Here is a 14734-nt window from a genome sequence, read left to right as displayed (position 1 = left end):
GCCAAAAATATTTGATAAGAAATAAGAGTTGAAGGAGCGAACACAACTCAAGTAATAAGTCGACTCAACGCTTGGGTGAATTGTTTTTATTGCATGGATTGTAATAGCTGCAGAAATATTTCAGATGAGCACAGTTGGGTTTGAAACCTTCCTGTAGTGACAAAGACCGAATCAGTGGACATTCGAATGGCACAGCAAAGGTATTTTGTCAAACTCGGTTTACATTTTTTCTTGTTCCATTTGCCACAAGACCAGAGTTTATATACTGCATTAAAACCACAACTGCAGTACTGTGGGGTTTGGGGAGGTTATTTAACAGTACTGGCATGGTATTGTAAGTTCATGCATTGACTTAAAATGTGCTTTACTGTCCTAAAAACTGGAGAAGATGGACAACAGTAGTGACAATTGGTGGTAGTTATTGCTGGTTCCTACTTTTTACTGAAAATGAAACTCATCGTGTTTAGGTCCAAGGAGTCGGGAGTTGCACTGTGCTTTGGTGTTTCTCTTTTACTCCCTAAAGCCATGTACAGCTGCCCGTTCAGATTAGATATCTTGATACTATTAGTCGATGACCCAAAAGAAGCACTGATAAACCGTGTAAATGCAGTATACAAGCCCTTAATCTGTGTAGATGAAGACACAGCTCAATGCCTCCATCTACAGGTAGGGTTCTGTAGTGCAACGGCAGAGTGAGGTCAACCTACAGTTATGAAATTTTGTTGATTTGAGCTTTGAAATCAGAAATTAAAAAAAAAATCAAATCCCTTTTCAGTAAATAATCTAGCCACAAAATAAAAGAAAAATAATCACTAAATTTGTAAAGTGGTCTCTCAAGCTTGTCAAAGTAACTTGGTCACTCAACTGTCACAGGCACAAAAAAACAAACAGAAAGAACACAATTAAATAATAAAGGTGGTGATTTTTTTTTTAAAGTGTACCTGAATATTCTTGTTTCCAGCCCACCTTTTCATAACTTTGCCTATGTCAAAAATAGGATTTAAAGACACAGGCATCAACGTTAATAAAACATTTATCCAATCTATTCTCTTATAATTAATAAAAAAATAAATACATTTAACAAATAGAAAGGATTTCATCAGTCGGTAAAACACCGAGGGAACAGATCATCACCCACAGTTTAGTTTGTGGGATTTCCAATACAACGGTTACTGATTCAAACCTGTCGTCTTAAAGCCTGCACACGGGTGAGACGAGATGATGATCTCTCAGTCAGTCTTTTACAGGGCTGCACGTAAGCAGCGGTTCAATCGAGGCTAACTGTTAACAATGTAGCACACTCAAAGAGAGCAACTGAGAGGAGAAGTTTGATGCTGATGATTCATGTTGGCAATGAGACCCATGACAGCCAGAAGCTGCTGGAATAAGATGTGCATGTTTATGTCTTCGATCAGTATACCTTGTAAAAATGTCATATCAAACAATCTCTTCTTGTTTTTTTTCCATTTTTAAATTATTTTTCTGGTGCATTTTTGTACAAATCTTTGTATAACCTGTTCAGACATAATAAAACAGATTAAACGAACAGGAGGAAAAAAAAAATCAACCAACAAAAGAAATCTCATGCATAAATTATGTCGCACTCTCACTGATTGCATTTGTAAGTTACCATCTTAAAAAAATCTTTGTATTTTTTTTCTGCTATTAAACTTTTTGTGTTTTATACATTTTTATACTTTTCTAAGCTATTTGTTATTTTCTTCCCCGTTTTTTTTTTTAATAGAAGTTTGGATCCTATCTTTCAGCCTACAGCTCCTGGGGTCGACAGACATACGGCAAGTCTGCTCCTGAACAGTAGGAGGCGCACACGGCATGCTGTGTCGTTGCTGGCTGTGGTACAGGAAACTGCTCCTTTGAAGAAGCCCTCAGGAAGCAAATGAACATTTCATCACTTGTAATTTCAGTTCAGGTTCAAGGAATTAAATCCCATTTCCTCTAACCTTTTCTTTGCCAACTAGGAATAGTTGCTTGTGAAAAGCTTGACGGAGCGGCGAATACCGTAGGTGTTTTAATACTACTAACAACCTCCATAGGCTGGAGTCTGGCAGCAGAGGTGGGACACGACAGGCAGTCAGTTGCAGACAAGGGTGGCAGACCAGGCGGGGGAGATGTGGTCAGCCTTATCTGCAGAGATCATCTTGTGTGGAATCCCTTACATTTTTCCTCTTTTTACTGTTGCCCTGGTGGTGCGGTTTGTTGCCCGCTGGACTTTTGGTGCTGGATGAGGAGCTCTGCTGCCCATGATGGCCACTCTTTTGGTGGGAGCGAGACATCCTGGCCTGGGATGAAACACAAACACAAAATGGTCTTGAAGTAGAATGTTAACATTGATTTACACCAGGGGTATCCACAAATGTTTGGCTTGGGAGCGACTACTGAATTGACCAGGCTGAAGTCATCTACCAACATCGAGAATGCTGAACATATATTAACTCATAATAGCTGAATACATGTCATTTATGTCAAATAAATGTAAAACTTCCTGCAGTTTATGGTGATATATACACACTATAAGAATTATATTATATTTAAAAGCTGCGATGTACCTTTCCTCCCTTGTTGCTTCCAGTTACAGTGCTGGTAGTGTGACTCTGTGGTCGGTGATTTACAGCTGATGACTTCTCTCTGTGGGAACTGGAGCCTCGGCCTGACTGCTGCTTAGCTGTTTTACACGGTGTACCATCAGAGTCCTGGGACACACACAAAAGAAAAAAATCAATATCACTATATATTTTAAAAATAAAAATAAATTTAGCAACGGAATGAATGGTTTTTTGTGTGAAACAAACCGCGTCACTGGAGCTGGAAGTCGTGGATGTGGAAGACGGTGAGAGCAGGGAAGAGGAAGGAGAGGAGCGCAGAGAGGGAGATGGAGAAGAGGAGTTGGAGGAGGTTTTGCTGTGGGGGTTGGATGGTAGAACTACAACGTTGTCACCGTCGTCTGGAACATTGTTGTTGCACTCGTCCAGCTGCTGGGACTCAAAACGTGTGACATCATTTCCTGCGCAGAAGAGTTCATAATCAACAACAAGAATGTGGTAATACTTGTCCTTTTGTCTGGTCAGCATTCCCCTGTCTCTCTCCTAGGTTAGTCATCTTTAACGTGTTTAGTTGTGCGTGTTTGGTCCATAAGTGTTATCAAAACTGAGGAGTGGGTGCTAGTATTTGTACCTGTTCAAGTGGATCACACTAATGCAGGAGCAGTGTCTTACAGTAAATGGAAGGCCAACTATTTTAGTAGGTTTGGTTCTATTTTCATTTTTTGATGAACTCACTGTTTAGCGGCAGATCATTCTGCGATGGGCTCGTCCAGTTTTTCCTAATCCACTCCCTATATTCGTCCACTTCCTGGGTCACACGGATTATTCTGCCAAGTATGCTGTGTTGAGATAGAAACTCAGGTAAACAACTGAATATTGTCTATGGGATATTGTTGAAACCATTACTGAAATACAATTGTGTGATGGACAACTTCTCACCTCTCCGTCTCATTATTGGGGTAGTACTTGGCGATGGGTGACACAGCATGACTCAGCACCACATAGGCGTAGTCAAATGCCTGCTTCACCTGCATGGCACCATACGAGCTCCTGCCGACATCGTTGTCTGTTGGACACAAGACGGACGCCGCGTTTTATGACCATGAAGTCCAATATGTTCATGTTCAAATTTCAGAGACAAAACTTTTGGTGTCTTTTGTCTCTGTGGTTCCTACCAGGCTGCAGCGGGTCCTCGATGTAGAGCATGGAGGGCCTGTAACCGTCCATCATGTTCTTCTGAACTTCATCTTTGGCAACGTAGCACCCTCCGTCTTTTATCCTGATGCCTGTCTTCAGGTAGTTGAAGTGGCGACCATAGAGCTCAAAGAATTCAATAAGCAGGACGCCAATGTTAATGTTGGGGCTCGACACGTCCTCCCTGTAGTGCAGCTGTTACACAGGAGAATAAATCCAATGTTTATGACAGGGGTTTTCAGTGAGAAGATCATTATTTTCTCTTTGTAGATGCATGCATAGTTTCCACTTTTCTTTTGTTGCCTTATTTCACAAGGTTCTTTTTTTTCTTAGGTTAAATACATTTCTCATTATGCTGAAACAAGTTTCAACTGATGAATCTACTAAAACACAATAAAACAAAAAAAGGAAAACTCAAGCTTCCTCAGGGAAGCCCCCCCTAGTAAATCACAGTAAATTGTATTTGACATAAAATAAAAGACCAACATTAATTAGAATGACGTGAGAATGCACAAGAGCAGAATAACGATCATTTTTCTTTATGGTCCAGACTTGAAACCCTACCTGCAGGAAGCTGACAGCCATAAGGAACAAACTGTAGGATCCGATCCCACCAGTGAAAACCTCATTGAGGTCCCTCTGCAGAAGGAACTGCTTCAGCACCAACACCAAATAAGGCAGCACAGGATATTTCTACAAGACAAAACAAGGTGATTGATAATTAGTGTAAACACTTGATTAGTGAACCGTTTTTAAAGGCGTTTTGCTCATTCATATTGTTCAAACACTTCAGGCATTAATTGAAACCCCTCAGAACTCAATAAATAAATGCAGACAACACTGTAGTTTAGTTTCAGGTGTAGTTAAGCTGCCCTAAATTTAATTAGGCAGCACAAAATTAAGTGGGTTTTTTCTAAAAACATTCAACATTTACGCTATCATTATTTCAAAATAAATGATAAAGCAAATAAATAAAGCAAAATATAGTAATGTTTTTTTTATATTACAGCACATCAACATTTTCCTAACAGACCATAAGTAAACAACACTACAGGTACATTACATATTGAAATTTTAAAATTTTAAATGTTTGTGAAACAGCAGCAGTGAGGAGCTTGAATCCAACTGTACCTCTTTGAACTCCTTGATGAGCCGAGCAGCTTTAACACCACTCTTCACGTTGAAGCTGATGTCAACCTTAACCTCAGTGAAGGAGTCGGTCAGTTTAATGATGGGAACCTGAAAACAAATATATAACGTTGATTTTTATTATATACTGAGGAATGATAAAGCCTAAAAAGCAAAATTAGGTGAAAAAAGTGATTGTTATAATGATAATAAATAGAAATACATTCACTGTGTGTGTGTTTCCACTACAGAGAAAAAAACCTGCCTAAGCAAATTTGATCACACCTTAAATTTAGTTACACTCTTGTTGATACTTCCACCAAAGGCTAATGTCAGATTTGTGCTTGTTAGTTTCACATGTGTCGGCATGTCTGTCAGCAATCTTTGGTATCACTGAGACATCCATGTGTTTTTGCTACTTTTGATTTATTTCCGGTTAACTTAACTGTTTCAAAGACCATTTCTACTTCACTGTTTATGGCTAAATTTAAAGGTAACAAAAAGATTTATATACAGTAGCCTTACTCTGTCAACAAAACATCAGTGGAGTGTCCTGCGTGGTTCTGTCACATTCTCTGGGCTTGTTTATTTTATATAAAAGCACTCAATCTATTTAAATTTTTAATTTCAGAACACAGAGGGAGGCAGTGAATAAATCACCATCAAGATAAATGGTCATTCCTAAATATGACCAAACTCTTTTCTTCTGTATATCACTGGAACAAATTCCAGCAGGAGAATGTTTGTGTTTCATACCTGTTTTTATTTGTTACTAAACCAAATGATGGAATTATTAATATGGAAAAAATTTCAAGAAAAAGCATAATTCAAATCTGCAGTGCGTGTTAGGTGTGTATCGGCTATCAGAGCAATGAAAAGTAAATGGATGGTCGAATATGCAGTGCGCGCCATTCTACCTATGCCTTAAAATGTGTCAAACATTTAATTAAATATCATGGTTAACGCATTCATTTTGACATTGATTATGTCAGCTTATTGAATTAAGTAATATAACCTATTTCAATCATTCCTCCCAACTAATGACCCTTTTTTTATAATCTCCACAGGTGACCAGCATTCACATGTTGCTACACTGACACACCCACATTCCATTAGACGAGGAATCCATGCCAAACACAATCACCTCAGGGATAATGTCAACGCCCTGACAAGACCAAAAAATTTCACTTTGTCAGCGTTAATTAATTATCATACATCAATGCTGATTGCTTACACAAACACAAACACAGATCAAACAACACAGATGCACAAGAAGTTCATACCGTGGCTTTATCTAAGACTTTGATTGAGTTTTCATCTGCAACATTTCTTTTCCTCAGAGCCTCTTCCAGAGTCCAGAGTGGCAATGTCTCCCACTTCCCGAAAACAACCAGGTCAATGTCACTGGTAGAGAAAAGAGGACTGATTAAGGGCAATTCACAAAGAGTAGCGCTAACATAAAGGTACAATCTGGGGAGCTCATTTTATGGCTTTGACTTCTGGATGTCGGTCATCAGTAAAAGTCCTGAGTTAGAATTAAACTTTTAGACCCAGGCTCAGGAGTAATAAAGGCGACACAAGCACGTGATCTTCAAAACAAATGCAGGTATTGGCCCTTTGGTGCAAAAGAGCATTTCCTACTTCATCTGAAGAGAAATGCATGTTTTTAACGTGGAAAACATTTGAAAAATCACCTTGTGGGAAGGTAGAGACCGGTGCTGAAGCTTCCAAAAACCTGGACCTGAGAAGAATAAACACAGTGGAATTAAGTTAATTCTCTGTTATTATACCAGCACATGAATGTATTACTTTATTTTAGAATTAAACATTTTAACACTGCAGATGTTCAATTAGTAACAAAGACACCAGTGTGTTAACAAGCACCAACAAGGACCTTTGTTGGACTCTTACACTTTACAAGCCAAGTCTGAACAGATCCCAAAGGTTGGGTTCACCCGAGAAAAGAAAGGGAACTGGATTTATTTTTACAAATGTTTGGCAACTATTTAGGTCACATCTAATTTCAGTTACAGAGAAGTACGATCCCAGTGAAAACAAATTTTACCTTGGCTTATAGTGATTTAGAGAAGAGCTCAAACAAGTTGATACAAATCTGTCATTTCTGCGAGCTGACTGTAGCTGCACTGCCTGCAACATCTCCTGCCTTTTAACCGAACCAGACAGTAAAGATGTGAACATCCTCTGACAGACACAAACAAACAGGAGTAATCCTGAATCACATCTCAGCGTAACTGCATCACAACGTGTTCCTTAGATCTAGCCACATGAGTGGCAGCAAATAGGATTGTTGGAGATGTGTTTGCAGACGAATGAACTGCAAATCCCAAACACTTCTAGGAGGTGTAAGATCACCTCAGATGGTCACGTTGTTGAGCTAACGCCTAATCCCATCTGGATGCTGACATGTTAGTATTTTTTTTAACCTGCTTGAAACTAGGATTCCTGCCCAGTTTGAATTAATAGTCTACATATAGGATTATTATCTTAAGTATAAGAATAACTACAGTTTTCAAGGTTTAAACCCACATAATATTGTGACATCAGCCAGAGGACAACAGCATTCTCACATTAAAAAAAATACTCAGTTTGTAATTGTACGGAAGAAATCAAATCTACACTCTCTTGTAGTCACTTCCAAGATTTCCATCTCCATTACACATCTGTGTGCCACTTATGACATGGAGCCGGGGGCTGCTAACAAACACCGCTTGACCCGATGACCAAATGCCCACCTCCCCACCCCTCCATTCCCCTGCTCTCAGCACTGCTACTATATTGTGCTCTGTATTTCAGGAGCTGCTGAGCTCAGAGCAGACGCACGTCAGCCAACCACCGCTTTATCAGCAGGATCAGAGTCAGCGGGTGAACAAGTGCCTGAGGAGGCTCTGATTAACATGGCCCAAACAGATTACTGTGCAGCAGCCAGATAGCAGGCAGGGAGAGAAATCTTTTTATGAAAAGCTGAAATTTTACAGCTCCTATCTGTGACATCACATACTCTGCCTTTGTATTCACTGTGGTGCCTGGGCATTGTGTGATTTATTTATCCGTGGTGTTTACTAAGACCAGACTGTTCACACTGGGGTTCATTTAGTACCAGTGGTTATAAAGCCTATGTGCATCGGTTCCATACAAGATTATATTTTATGTATAAAAATATATATATCCATGACTGTTGGACCAAATAGACCAGTTTATATTTAAGTATATAGCACATAGGGGTGTGTATCGGAATGTTTTTTGCTTGTTATGTGATAATCATTCATTCAAGTTTGTCGACTTTCTCCAAATGTTTGTGCACTTTTCTCACGGATACGGCACAAACCAATAATAGCACTGCCAGTCTTTTCTCTACAGCTCTGTGTTCATTTCCAGCTTTTTCTATCAAACCATACATTGGTTATCATACAACGGTCTTCTTCTCTCCTGACAGACAAGATTGTTTTCATCAAATAGCTGCTGGTTCTTCTCACACCGTGTAATCGGTGACACATCAGGAGAAAAAAAAATTAAGCTTGTCACACCCAGCTGATAGAATTTGTGGATTGGTGAAGATATGTACCTCAGCACTGGGCCATAGGTCGTGGATGACTCCCTTGATTCTATCCACAACCTCCAGTCTCATCTTCTCCTCCTCCGGTCGGGGGGAAATGTAATTGTAGAAGTCATTGATCTCCTCGTGTAACCTGTACAGGACACACAACACTGAGAGGTGACAATAGTGAAAAGGAAACAGGGCTGGAGAGAGGTTACAGCCCAGACAAAAATGTCTTTGCAACAAAACAGAGGAATCGAACTCAGGTCATACAACACGTGCCGGGCTGAAGAGGAATAAAAGGAATGTTGCCTGAACACGCCCGCCAAGTTTAAGCATCTGTGGGATATTCAAATGGCGACAGAGTGAGTGAATGTCACACCAACGTCTCAGGGACAAGTGACACCTTTGGCCTGAGGACAACTGACAAGGTTGTACAACAGCTTAATATTTTTACAGCTTATATTTAAAATAATATTTAAACAGCTTTTTATTTTACCCAATGTTTGATAGGTCACAACAAGAGTGATTAGTGTTCCTCCACTCTTAACATATATGGATTTTTTTTTCCATTTATAAACATAAACACGATCCGATCAGGGATTATTAGAGAAAATCAGTGGAGGATGCTTGTGTTATTAAACAGAATTATTTTGTAACTAATTAACTGAAGTGTTGAGTCATCAATCAGGTTTCTGTTGGGAGGAGGTTCACTCCTGATGTAGCAGGCAGGTCAGTTTCTTTTAAACCAAAAAATATAAAAGAAAAATATGGGAAGGTCATTTGTCCAAATTGCTGATACAGTTCTAACCAAGTACTGACCTCTTCTGAGCCACAGCCCAACGCAATCAACAAACATAACCATGGTAAGGCTGCAGACTACTAGTCACAGACATAGTTGGTTTTGTTAACAAACCAAGAGAAGATTGGCAACATTACCAAGTGTTCAACAATTGAGATGAATTCTAAAGATCAGGACAAACCAAGGCTAAACAGATCATTATTAGGAAAGTGGAAATGCTGCCAAGACCATAGTGAATGATTCAGTGCAGCCTGGAATAGAGGACTTCACAGGAAGGCACTGAAAGGTTACAGAGACCGAAAACTTTTAATTCTTCAGAAAACACAAGGGCTGTGACGGAACACTATCACTGGACAGGACCATACACAATACTGGTATTTTGGTAGTACTGTATTTGATGATTAGACTTCAAAGATTTTAAAATGAGATTCATGCTGGAAGAACAACTTTTATCAAATTGAAAATGTATCTTTGTTTACACATTTTCACTTACACATAGTTTGTGCATTGTCAGTAACTCTCTGCAGCCCATAGCTTTAACATATCATAAGGCTTAGGTGCTAAGCTTTATTAGCCATCTTAGGTTAACTTAATTTTGACACTAGGCTGACCTAACAAATTGTAAAATGTAACAAAGCCAAAATGTGCACCATCTCACCAAAAAGGATCTAGACAATTCTTTTAAGAACACTGTCCAGATGTCGGGGGCAGAAACAGGTCTGGATCAGTGTTTTATGTTTTTTCAACATAAAAAAAACAGCACAATCTGCTAAACTGATGACGAAGGATCCTTAAAAAGCCCAAAACATTAATGATCTCCAAAAAAGCCAGACTGCAATCCCAGAGCAGATCTATGGAGGGGACTGCAAACCATCACTACAGAGGTCTCCTTGACAGATGAGCACACTCTGTGAGTATGTGTGCCAACACAGAGGCCCAACTGAAGCAGTGTATTTACATCGCTGTTGTTGGGCTGACTGCCGACAGGTCTCAGTGAACTGAGCTGAGTGTAAATGTTGGAAGTTAATGAAAATGGAGATGAATGAAAGGCAGGGAAATTTGAAGTAGTGCTCAGTGGAAACACTGAGTCTCTTTGTTCACTTCACTGATTCGAGTTCCCTTTAAAAAAACACACACTGTAGACTGTTTCTTGCAATAACACAAAAAAAGATTTTAATATTTTCTCTAAGAAATCTGGTAAAATCATGAAGTCACTCAACAATAAAAAATAAACAAAAGTGCTCGACAGAGGAATGAGAAGACAGTAATCCGCCTGCTTAGGAAAATACCTGCTTCATTTGGGGTTATTCTCTGTTTTACTTCTTGTGTAGCAAGGTCACACACCAAAGATCCTCTCTGCTCTGTTGGAAATATTTAATGTCAAAGCCATTTGAGCAATGGTTAATTAGTTGGCTGAAGTAACTCATAACCATACGTTGGTGATAAAATGATTTTGGACTCTGTGAAAGACTCCATTAAATGGATAAATGTTTTTAGTCCTGTTCACGTGTAACCTTGTGCGTTACATTTCCCAACTTGTCAATTGTTAAAAATTAAATTAAAAATTACAAAATCTTTGATGTCTAGGAGCCTAACTAAAATAACCTCCAAAAATGCTCTTTTGGTCCTCAACAGGCTTTGCAGAAATGCAAACACTATGTGTCATTTGACACTGCTGCATTCACTGAACCTCTAACCACGAGCAGCCTCAAGTTGCCAGGGCCGTCATCACACACTGCTTCTTAAAACAAGAACAACAACAGCAGAACTGAAGGTGTCTGTGTCCTGCAGATGGCAGATCCATTAATGTTTCATCAATGAACTGATATGTTGGCCACTGGGACAAAACATATAAAGTTACAAAGGAGCTAAACAGCTGAGTGACTGGACCTTTGGTGTCAGACACATATACATGATGGACCAAGCAGCTTTAGTCTGTACAAATAGCTATGATGAAGCTGTCAGTCACAGACCAAACATATTGGTCAGCAGGTGAGAGGAACAGGGTCACAGCTCAAATGCCCTTTTCATGTTAGGACCCACTACAAAATCTGTTAAAATGACTGGTCCTGTAAAAAGTACGAATAAATGTCAGGAGAAAATGTATGAAATAATCAAAAGAAAGTTTCTCAAACCACCAGGGGACCTCATAGCGCAATTCATTTGACCAACCTTAACACTTCTCAAAGTTACACAGAAAATATGTAAGTACAGCCTGTTGTACACATTTCTAATAATAAACATTCACTTTATTTGTACCACAGGGGCAATAATGGAATGATCTGCAACTTTATTTCCTCTATCCAATGTGAATATAATTTCCCTAGAAATAAACATTTGTAAAATGGTTTTGAAGTAATAGCTGTGAATGCTGGGGGGTCTGGGAATCACTGACCTAGTGTCGAAAAGGATCAGGTTTTTAATTGGACTGCCAAGAAGGGAAACGTGCCAAATGAAAGAAATGGTACAAAAACCTCCCCCCAATCTCCAGGCAGTCGAAGTGCAGCCCACAACTCCAGTATATATGACGTTAGTCAAGTAAGTGTTTGACAGAGGGGTTAAATGCAAAGATTAAGGGAAATGGCCAAAGCATTTAAATTTTGTAAACAAGCTCAGAAGGTCACGGGATGAACACAGTGCATAGAGAAAAAAAATGCTATGTGTTGCAGTGTTGGCAGCATTGATATGGAGCATACCAGTGTTTATGCTGAACAGGAAGGAGGGGAAAAAACACATTCCTCTGTGCAAATGGGAAGGCTGAGTTATGGAGAGCTGCCCACACGTGCTGTTTAGAGAAGGACTGTTTACACGGAAAAGTCCAAAAGAGCAGCACGCACAGGCTGACAGGCTCTGGCTGAGAGCCAGTCCCGCCACAGGGACTGGAGGAGAGGAAGGGAGAGTGACATAGATGTCAAAGACTGTGGAGGAGATAAACTGCAGTTCTAATAATGGAGGAAGAGACACAGAGGTGTGATCTGTGTGCTAGCGCTCAGTGTCATAAATTTAAAAGACAACAAAATAGAATACCTTAACACTTTGCACAAGAGCCACTCATCAGTGAGATTAGACATGTATTTGATTAGCCTGCAAGTGATGGTGTGCTCAAACACTTTAAGTGGAAAAATGCTAATTGTGTCACAGTGAGAGAAAATTAACATTATTGAAGATGGATGTTAGACAGCTGTTGTAAATACTGCTATATTTTCAAAAAGCCTAATGAAAGTGTTATCCTTCCAGTGGCTCATCACAACTACCACAAACAAGCAAACAGGATACTAAGGCTTCACACATTCATTCCACTTTTTTTCATTTAATGACAAAATTTGAATAATTTCTAAATAAATAAAAGGTTTTGAATTAGGGTGAGGTTTGGGCCTCTTCTGTTGTTATTTTGTTTGCAGTAATGTAGCAGATGACATTCTAGTCAGTATGGTACAATGACAGGACAACAGAAACTAACTGTGGTCTGACTATATGTATATGTTTAAGCCAGAGTCAGACCCAGAACAAGAAGCAGCTTCCGAAGAAAGTGGAGACGAGAATAAACCAGGATGTTAGTCAATGGTTGGTAGTTAAGTTTTTAATATGCAGACTAACCAAAGTTAACCAAAGTCACTGACTGTGTACCCTGTGTCGCTATAGATGACAACCCACATCTAGGGTCTTGTGTGTTTACATAACAAAGTGTGTCTACATTTAGTGCTCTGCTAAATAAGTAGCTGTGCTTAGCTTATTTGTTGCACACAATAGAGGTCTGGCAGTCATGCAGGAGTAAAGCAACTGGTGGATCCTAGCAGAGGTAGGCGTCGTATTATGGGTGGGGCTACCCAGTGCAAAGGCTGGGTTGACATAACTGTAGGAGACGCATTTATAAATAAACTTTAAAAGAATAAAATTATTACATCAATATTACATTGTACCCACATATCAGTAGGTACAATGTAATGCACAGACGTTTCACTAAAGACAAAGTCAAAATAGCTCAGTGTTTACACAAAGTATATAACATTAAAAATATGCTGAATTGACTGGACTTTCAGATCAACATTTGCCTAAACATCGGCTTGCTCAAACAGTGTGCATCAATGTGTGCAAATGTTAAAAAAAACAAGTGATTTTATCTACCCATACTGAAGTCCAGTCACGGGGAGACTAAATGGACGGTCTTTGTTATTAAAATTACTCGTACACATTGCATTTCCTCTTCACATTACAAAGTTCTACAACCATAAGCCTTCAAAGCCATACTGTCATCTCGTGTCCATTAAAAAAATCTCAGCAGCTGTTCTCACAGGCCACAGAAAGCAGTGTTTCAGGATCGAAACACACTTTGACAGTCTTCATCCTGATTGGATATTCAGTGAAGAGGATCAGATTTCTGTTCTGCGGATTGGTCAAGTCATATGGGAGTGTGGATGTGTGGAGTATGTAAACACTACTGCATTTTCTTCACCAAATGGACTATGCCAGTTAATTCTAGGGAAGCATAAATCCTTGTACATACTTGTTGCAGACTTTGGCAGGCAGCACAACCAGGCACCTAGAGTTCATAGAACACCCACGTCAGCATAGAGGGATGTAGACAGTCCTTTGTTTACTCAAAACTTAAGTCTTCCTTCTGCTTTCTTTAATGATCTCTTTACACACCAGTGATCAAAGGCATGACCAATCTGATATTCATTACTACTAACTGGAAAATATAAACAGTCAGAGAGTTCATTAATCGGATCCCATATTGAAAACCCAAGATATGTGGCTATTGTAAGATATTTGTAGTTTTGGCTTTTAACAGGCTGGCTATGTCACCTTTCTTCAAATGTGGACAACGAACACCATTTATACTATCTCATATAAATGTCTCAGCCTTATGAATCAACTGTACTTCACATTTGCACAATGAAAGATTCCTGTAAGTTACAAAACATGTAGGTAATATATAGAGAGAGAGAATATTTAGAGAACATTTTAGAGAACATTTCAAGTGGTGGTGAATTTGATCAATAATTTTTTGCTCTAGGTTCTAATATTAGTCAAGGTAATCCACCAAGAACGCCTTTAGGCATGCAGAGCTTTTACATCACCATAAGAGACCCCAAGGTTGAGCTGTAAGCCCAGGGGCTGTGCAAACATGTGTGAAGAAAAGAGAAACTTTTGGCACACAAAACCATTAAACAAATCCTCAAAAATGTTACCTCCTGAAAGACATAAAACAAACACAGCAGAGGAAAAGCCATGGATAGCCATTTTCCTTCGACTGCTGGGTAAGTGAGACAAGTACTATAGCTTTCGTTTATCAGGAAAGGAAAGCTAGACAAACATGGTGCTGGGTGGAAGCTGTGCTGTCAGCCAGTACTTCTCTGAACTCTGTGTGTGGTTAAAAACTCTGTTTCTTTTACATGGGCGTGTAAATTTATAGACCCTGTGCAAATATATTTATCATCAAAATGTATACATGCAGACAGTTGTGGAGGGCTGCATGTAAATTAATGATTA

At 39.3% G+C, this 14734-nt stretch overlaps 1 protein-coding gene across 1 annotated transcript in view; it reads right to left on the bottom strand.

Moving 5' to 3' along the window:
* Positions 1-71: 71 nt before the first annotated feature.
* The window catches only part of tent4b (terminal nucleotidyltransferase 4B), a 16134-nt gene continuing 1471 nt past the window's right edge, over positions 72-14734 (bottom strand). Inside the window, exons 2-12 of the mRNA XM_008337202.3 lie at positions 8467-8590; positions 6578-6624; positions 6167-6287; positions 4887-4994; positions 4320-4448; positions 3737-3950; positions 3501-3627; positions 3297-3400; positions 2811-3022; positions 2568-2711; positions 72-2300 (exon numbers count right to left, since the gene is read on the bottom strand). Of these exons, the coding sequence (XP_008335424.1) occupies positions 2142-2300; positions 2568-2711; positions 2811-3022; positions 3297-3400; positions 3501-3627; positions 3737-3950; positions 4320-4448; positions 4887-4994; positions 6167-6287; positions 6578-6624; positions 8467-8590 (1489 nt within the window). The 3' untranslated portion in view covers positions 72-2141. The remainder of the gene's footprint in view (positions 2301-2567; positions 2712-2810; positions 3023-3296; positions 3401-3500; positions 3628-3736; positions 3951-4319; positions 4449-4886; positions 4995-6166; positions 6288-6577; positions 6625-8466; positions 8591-14734) is intronic.

The sequence above is a fragment of the Cynoglossus semilaevis genome, unplaced genomic scaffold, assembly GCF_000523025.1.
Source record: "Cynoglossus semilaevis isolate Cse_v1.0 unplaced genomic scaffold, Cse_v1.0 scaffold1507, whole genome shotgun sequence".
Classification (NCBI taxonomy): Eukaryota; Metazoa; Chordata; class Actinopteri; order Pleuronectiformes; family Cynoglossidae; genus Cynoglossus; species Cynoglossus semilaevis.
This window is presented reverse-complemented; position numbering and strand designations above follow the sequence as displayed.